This window comes from Zerene cesonia, chromosome 9, assembly GCF_012273895.1.
Source record: "Zerene cesonia ecotype Mississippi chromosome 9, Zerene_cesonia_1.1, whole genome shotgun sequence".
NCBI lineage: Eukaryota > Metazoa > Arthropoda > Insecta > Lepidoptera > Pieridae > Zerene > Zerene cesonia.
Genome location: NC_052110.1, coordinates 1,666,585 through 1,675,009, shown reverse-complemented (window position 1 = coordinate 1,675,009; position 8,425 = coordinate 1,666,585). Strand labels below are relative to the sequence as shown.

Genomic DNA, 8,425 nt, shown 5'->3' with positions numbered 1-8,425 from the left:
TTAAATTTGTTGCCAGACTGATGAATTTAACTTTGAATTTTAATTAACGAATTGAGGAATTGGTTCAAAACAAAGTTTGCACTTTAAACTCTTACTGTTTATTGCAAGCTAATTTCATCATACATACATTAAGGATCGTTATTATATACATAACATAAAATTTTGTTTATACAATAATTCGATATAAATAAATACAGACATTTGTTTGGAATTTTATAATAAGAATTTTTTTAAGTTGGTTGTAATTCTGTAGCAGGATAAGTGAGTCTAAGGTGGGAAAAATTTTATTTAATATAATTGTTTAATATAGTTGATGAGATATATTCATTGCGATATTGATTTATTTAGTAGGTTTAATTAGATCAAGGTCTTGTTAAGGTTAGTTTCCTGTACTTAGTTTTAGTTGTTTTAGATAGATATACATCTGCTAGCTGCACGCCCGGCTCCGCCCGGGTCATTTACCGTAATTGAAATAATACAATCTATCCTATATTATAAGTTGGATCTAACTGCACATGGTGCGATAAATTTTAAAAAAATAGAAAAATGCACTCATGGTACGCAAATTTGATTAAAATCGTTTGAGTAGTTCTAGAGTCCATCGCGGACAAAAACGCGGAAAAAAACGTAATTTACCTAAATTAAGAATTAAAGTATTTATTTACTTAACCATACAGATGTGTGAAATTAATTATAACTATGATGGCCGAATAGCAGATGTTCAGAATCTCTAACGGCAGAGCAATATTGACCGGTATAGACCTCCAGATCTTGCGTGAGAATGGTCTTATATTTATATAGTCCAAAAACAGCTGAGCAGTTTCTTTACATTGCTTGTCTGAAACAACACATTATATTTAGCGTATATATAAAGAGTTATGAAATTTTATATAGACTTGTTGAGTCTACACGCCCGGCCAATGATAGATTGTTTATAGTTTACATTTGTCTTCCATAAAACGAAAGGGTACGGCTGATATTATTAGCTGTAGACGTTGAAACGCAGAACCTTATTTACATATTATATAATTTTCCCTCAATAATATAAATTGTTTTTAAACGCGGATAATTAAATATGAATTATTTTTAAATCTAGATGTGGGGAAAGGAAGGTGAAATTCCTCCATCGAATAATAGAGGATATTCGATCAGACTACACGACTGGCCGGCTTGTAAGGCCCTTATTGGAATAAAGTTGGAAACTTCTTATGGTCTATGGTAGCGAAAGCATTTCGCTTGCGCGGCTAAGAAACGTGTCGCGGCACTAGATACCACGAGATTGAAGCCGCGGGCTAGCCGCGGGCTAGCTAGTTATATACCTCTAGAACATACCTTTATTATCAATAATTTGGTGTATCAAAAACAACCTGATCTTGTCCACTTCCACTCCAAAGAACTCGATAACAAATGATGGAGAAAAGAGGAGAAAAGATACGTGCACTATATGCATAATTGAAAATGCCAACAAAGTGTATGGTTCCTGAAATTTATAAATAATGATTCAGTATAAAGAATAATAAAAAACAATAATAACATATAATAAACCTAAAATGTACTCACCATACCTTCTATCACCAGAAGGGCTTGATATACATCATAAATAAGTTTTGGAACACCACAAATAATGCTTACAAACATCTGTAAAAAGATACAAATTATGAAAAGAAAAAATATAAGAATTGTTTTGCTATTTTTTGGTTTAAAATATATAATTATCTTATGTACCTGTGCATGTAATTCTGGTAGAATAAGATCCAACAAATCCGCAATATCTCTGTACAGACGCAAACAGAAGGGTATTTTATCTCGTTTCAAAGTCTTCATGTTTTTAACGTATAAATAATAATTACATTCCGGCATTTCTTCCAGTCGCACACGCAGCATTTTTATCCTATATCTGATCGTATCGAGCACTATAAATCTCCATACTCTGTTCATATCAAGAGCAAAAGACGACAGGGAGTTTATAAGGAACAGGCTTAAGTTGTCGAAACATTCATATGAAAAACAATATACCGCCGTGTAGCCGACTCTTATGAGCCAAAGACTGATAATCATGACAAGGGATCTGTTCATAACGAATTTATAATGCCGTTTGTTGATCCTCAAATAGACGTCGAGGTGGCTAAGATTGGAGATGTATTTGATCACTTTACTGTCGTAGATCATGAGGATGATGACACTGAGGTCGTATTCGATGAGGGACCAGAATTGCGAGAAATTGTTGAAGAAGCAGCAAGTGAATGTGCTATATGAAATTAGGATGGCGAGGCTCAAGCTATACATTTGTGCGAGGATTTTAGTCAGCAGGGTGTTGGAGAAGGTTTTGAAATTGTAACCACAGATAAATAAAACGATGATGACAGTACGATACAAATTAAACATGCTTCGTTCGATTTTTGTGAGCGTCGTATTCGAATGCTTCATTGTTTCAAATAATTAGGATTTACAAATTAATTGGGGACCGGCCAGCAAAGCAACGTCAAAGCGATTTAGGAACCGTTTGTCAATACAATTTCAGTTTACTACCAAAACTTGCAGTTGCGTATTCTCGTTTAGGGTACTGTATTTTAAATGTAAAATATTTATTACGTACGTCAATTTCTTTAAGTTGCGTCCGATATCTCTCCAGGTATTTAAAGTTCACACCAAATTAAGGTAATACAATGACGTTTCATAAAAGAAAATAAACGAAGCTTTAATCTACAACGAATATTTAGGCTCATAATGCTAAACGTATCGACGTTCTACTTGTTACGAATAAACAGTAAATTAATAGATAAATGAACGAATGAAATATTTGCAAACAATTGAGTTTTTACCGTGGTCGCGTAAAACGTCGGGAAATCACGTTTAAAATCCGCTAAAAAGTCTTTTACTTCTGAATAAACATATAGCCTCGGGTAACATGGAATCTTAGTAAATATTAACTACAAAAAGTACTAACTACAACCACCATACCATGAATTCGTCTATTTCCACCTTTACAAATTCATATTGAATTGACATGAACCAACCGCCGCACTCACAAAGACCTTTACTGTTCACAGAATATCAAAGGTTTTGAAATATAAATACAACAACAGTCTCTCCACATTAATAATTCGTTAACCATTTGATTTTAAGATTGACAAACGTGATTATTTTAATACTAGCTGCGCCCCGCGGTTTTACCCGCGTAAGTCCGTATCCCGTAGGAATATCGGGATAAAAAGTTGCCTATATGTATACGTACCAAATTTCATTGCAATCGGTCCAGGAGTTTTTGCGTGAAAGAGCAACAAGAACACACAAAACTTTCGCATTTATAATATTAGTAGGATTTTATTTTAACATTTTATAAAAACGTAAGAGCAAACACGTTAGACTCGAGAACAACTAGAATTAGTGTCTTAGATATAGCTAAAAATTATTATATTGGTATGTATGTCGATAAGATATAATAAATACTGTCTGTTACCAGAGATGAATAAATAAGATTTTTTGTTTTTAAATGTTTTAATGGGATTTAAAAACATGAACATAATTAAAGTAAAAATGGAAAAGAAATTAATCAGATAATGAGCTTTTATGCTTAGACGAAAAACAGTTGTAAGTCTTATCTGTAATAGAGAAATGCAGGTTATAGTCGAATGTGAATATGAAATGTTGAATTGTTATTGACTACTTCAAGTGTTCTGTGTTTTATTTCTATAATTCTAAATTTTAACTGTTAAATATGCTGAAAGCTATTAAAAGTGGTGTCCGAAATATCGTTTTCTATATGTGGTAGTCGAGCACTCTTCGGCACGGATAAGGCCAGCTCACACCGGGGGACGTACCAGACCCTTCAGAAAACCGGCTTGAAATAGTAGCATGCCACTGTATTTCCTGAGTGGGGAAGCTGGAGTCCCGTTTCCTTTTTCTTACCCTTCCCAGTCCAATCCATTCCTTCTTTCCAGTCGTCAATCCTTCCCTTATTTCTTACCCCATAAAGCGAGCAGCGCATTCGCAGAGGCACTATCACTGCGTATGGTTGGTGCGGTGGCGATCGCTTACTATCAGACGAACTACCAGCTAAATTGCCCGCTATGTCATAAAATATATATATTATAAAGGTTGCACTGAAGCGACGTTGACGACATCCTTCATGTATGCCCATAACAGACAATTGTTTGTGAGAAGTTTTTTTTTATGTCACCATTTGCAATGAAGCTGGTGGGTCGCCTGGTGGTAAGCGCTACCACCGCCCATGAACCTTTGGGAGGCGTAACGTGGTTTGCTGACCTTCCGCCTCTCCAAATGGATTGCCGACTTCAATTTGGAAAGGGATTAGGAAAGAATTGATTAGAGGAATAAAGGAAAGGAATGGGAAGGGTAAGGAAAAGGATATGGGACTCCGGCTCCCCCACTCACCGAACGAAACACAGCAGTATGCTATTTCACGCCGGTCTTCTGTGGGGGTGACTTACTTCCCCGGTGCGAACCGGCCCAATTCGTGCCGAAGTGTGTTCGACTACCACAAAATAAGAATATTCGTTATATTTCATTTCAAATAACCGATTAAAAATGGTATATAATAAGAAGAAACAATTTCGTTATATTGTTCTTTACTTCGATATAATATACCTATATAAACAGCAGATTTCCACACAAACAATTGCGATTGAACAAGGAAACGATGACATAAAAGTACGTAAATAGTTTAAGACTCGCCATTAGTCGGCTTAGTCGACAATTCGCTCGCTTTTACACTATTAAGTTGTTATTGCTACGTGAAATACGCAGATCACGGAGTCGGAAACTCGAGGGTTTTGGACGGGGTATTTTTATTCGTTTATTTATGGTACATATGCAATAGTTGCCCCTATTTCTAACTTAATCCTGGTCGTTTTTTGTGATTTCTTAATAATGTATTTCATTGGTTTGATATACTAATGCTAATGTATATTATAGCAAAATTGTATATTTTTAAATCGTGTTGGAAAATATAATGCACATACCAGAAATTATGAAATATTAGCTGCGCCCCGCGGTTTCACCCGCGTAAGTCCGTATCCCGTAGGAATATCGGGATAAAAAGTTGCCTATATGTTATTCCAGTTGTCCAGCTGTCTACGTACCAATCGGTTAAGCAGTTTTTGCGTGAAAGAGCAACAAACACACACACATCCTTACAAACTTTCGCATTTATAATATTAGTAGGATGACAGTTTAAATCGTGTCTCAAATTGTGACGAATTTCTATGGTGAAGACCATTATGCATATTATTATCTTTTTCTTGACATAAACATAGAAATTGTCAATCAACCCTATATCAAGAATAATATTGCGTGAGATACGCGTAATAGGTGTATTTAATACAAATAAAACAAAAACATCATTTCCCTAACGATAGGGGTTATCCAAAACGTAGGATTACTGTTCCATGGTAGCCCCTCTCCTCAATTGTCGTTAAGTTGAATGATTGAGAACTTACGCTTTCGACTTCATTGCTTTCAATTTGTCTGGTATACAGGGTGCTCTATAATGCAATTTTAATTTTACCTCCATAATTTAATAATAAAGATGAACTTGTAAGTTATCATTGTATTTAGAATATGATTGATTTTTGTCACTAAATATATGTATATACGATACGACAGTAACTCAAATTATCGAAACACAATATTATATTTATTGTAAAATGTAACGTAATGATTTTAGGCACAAATTAGTTAATCACAAAAAGTACATATAAAATCCACAATTATAATCCATAAATTAATGAACACCCTATATACAGAGGAAAATCGCAGGTCGTGTTCAATGGAGTGGGCACTAGAGCACGACTCGTAAATAATAATGGCTTGTATTTTTCCCTATTTCATTATTTACAAACATCACTATCGTTTACTTGTAAATGCGCGTTACTTGTACGTTATCGAGCTCAATTTATTTAAGATTACACGTGCAGTTAGTTGAATCTGGGCGAGTGTGCCTACGGAAAATTATTTGCTTATTTATAGTTTCTTCCATTTTTAAATTAAGAACATTTAGTAAAATTATCGTGACCTATGGTCCTATAACTATAAAGATATTGTCATATTTTAAATTTTGAAAATAAGGAATTTCCGATGTAATGGACGTAATATTAACTAATGCTAAATACATTATTTTTTTGTAAATTTGTAAGACCATTAAGAGTGAGCCTTAGTGGTATTAAAAAAAATTAGGAAGTTAATGTTTCTGATAACTCCGAAATAACAAAAAAAGTTAAGCGGTAGACTTTCGTAACTCAGTATTATTAAGGAATCTTGCTTTTTTTCAGAAACATGAATAAGTTATAAGTTTAAGTTTTTTTTTGTCTTCATAAGCTTTTTGTGCAAATTGGTTCAGTTTCGGACTAGATTTGTATCTAGCGTGCGAGTCAGTCGAGCGTGCTTTGACACGAACTGGGCCAGCTCGCATCAGACAAGATTCCACACCTCCCAAAAGATCGGCGTGAAACAGTAGCATGTTACTGTATTGTGGAGTCGTTATCCTGTCCCTTACCCTTTCCAGTCCTTTCCTTTATTCCTTCACCAATCCTTTCCTTATCCAGTAATGTTGTTAATTCATTTGCACTATCATCCTCTGCAAATGTTTAAGGTATTGGTCCACAAGCTCCATTACTACCCATTATAATTAATTAACAAACAAAAACACGGTTTTAAATTGATCAGAATAATTAATTAATCATCTACAAAACATTTTAATTTCAATTTTTTCATTACCTTTTACGTATTGTCCAAAACATTCGCCAACTTTCAACTCGCTAAAGACAAACCGCGATCAAAGGGATACACGGCACAAGGGAATTACCGGTTTCTTTCGTTTTTTGTTTATGATCAAGCTTTGTGAAGTTTCCAGCACTTTCTGCGCTTTGCAGTCAATGACCGGTGGGGCATCGTTGTAAATGCTAGGATTAGGTAATGTCGGTTTGCGTGGATGCGCTATTTATTCAAGGTGAGATTTCTTGAATTCTGAGGGGTTTTATTTTGTGTTAAAAGTGTGTGTTTCATTTTATTTTAAATGGTTGTAGCAAATTTGATCATATTATTTTTGTTTTATAGACCTTTGCTTAATATAATATAATCAGAAATTATTGATATCTTATAAAAATATCCCTAGCAGGAGAGAATATAATATAATTTACTGTGGTTATAGTTACTGCTTGAACGGTAATCACTAAAATATAATTTTGGTATTCCCATTTGCAGAATTAGTTATTCCAAACATTCGCTATCTGGTAATATATGTAAGAGAAATATACAGAAAACAGCTATCGCCACAAACTTTATCCTCAAAACACTACTTGACTACCGCATCACAGTTTACTCACATTCTGGTATGATCCAGCACTTCTATGAAGTAGAAAATTGCCCCGACCAACTTCTTTGTCCGCTGACCACTCTGGATTTTTTACTATTAAATTCACTTGGAGTATGTATTACGGTGCAATTGTGTGGTCGAGTACAATATCTTTTTGTCTCGACAACCCCTTTCGTGGTTTAGGGTACCGCGCACAAAATTGATCATTAATATTGGTATGTCTGTTATCTATACGGATGTCGTGTTTGTATGGTTTTTGTCTAGGTTTTAAATAACTAAGCAATGGATCGCTTAGTTATCTAAAAATTTTTATGCTTGATGATTTCCATATGTCTGTTCAAAGGTTTGGAAATGTATCTGCTGCTTTTATTATATGTTAGCCATTCCAGGTAAAGCGGTAGTAATATTACGAATTCTATTGTACATTTTGTATGTATCTTTAGTATGTATTAGTACATTCTGTGCAGTAGTTATATGGCAACACTAAATTTATTTATTATATTTAGATAAATTGAAATTAAAGGTAACATATTTCAAAGATTAAAAAAAAACTATAAATAAAAATTTTAAAAGCTACGGAACACAGAGTACAAAAAGCTGTCACTGTCAAATTGTTTTCGAAATTCGTGGACGATGTTAAGTGATCTCTATGTTAATGGAATATAATTTTGTCTCCTTTAATTTTTTGTTAATGGAGTGGCCTTTTTGTCTTGTATAATTAGTGAAAATACAGTTGAATTGGGTTCAAGATGAAGTACCTGTGCGAATTTTAATGAAATCCAAGGGTTCCTCGTTTTTTTAAACAATCCTTGATAACTATTATTTCAATAGTGATGTTGTTATGCCAAACAGTACGTCGTTGTTTTCTTTTTTGACTGAATCGATTTCGATAAGTTTCAATGGAGATTAAGAATATAATAATACGCAAAAAATCAAACTGCTTGTAACCAAAATTTCAAACATGAGTGTCGCTTAGAAATTTAGAATAAATTAGATAAAAATTATGCTTACCAACGTTCATTAATAAATAGGTAGCTTATATTATATAACTAATACGAATATTCTTACTTCAAGTAATCAACCATTTCTTCA

At 33.9% G+C, this 8,425-nt stretch overlaps 1 protein-coding gene across 1 annotated transcript; it reads right to left on the bottom strand.

Moving 5' to 3' along the window:
• Positions 1–665: 665 nt before the first annotated feature.
• On the bottom strand, positions 666–2,058 carry LOC119829140. Its single transcript, XM_038351541.1, has 3 exons — positions 2,049–2,058; positions 1,333–1,386; positions 666–838 (listed from the first exon to the last, which is right to left on the bottom strand). The coding sequence occupies exons 1-3, from the start codon at positions 2,056–2,058 to the stop codon at positions 666–668; spliced, it is 237 nt and encodes a 78-aa protein (XP_038207469.1).
• Positions 2,059–8,425: the final 6,367 nt, after the last annotated feature.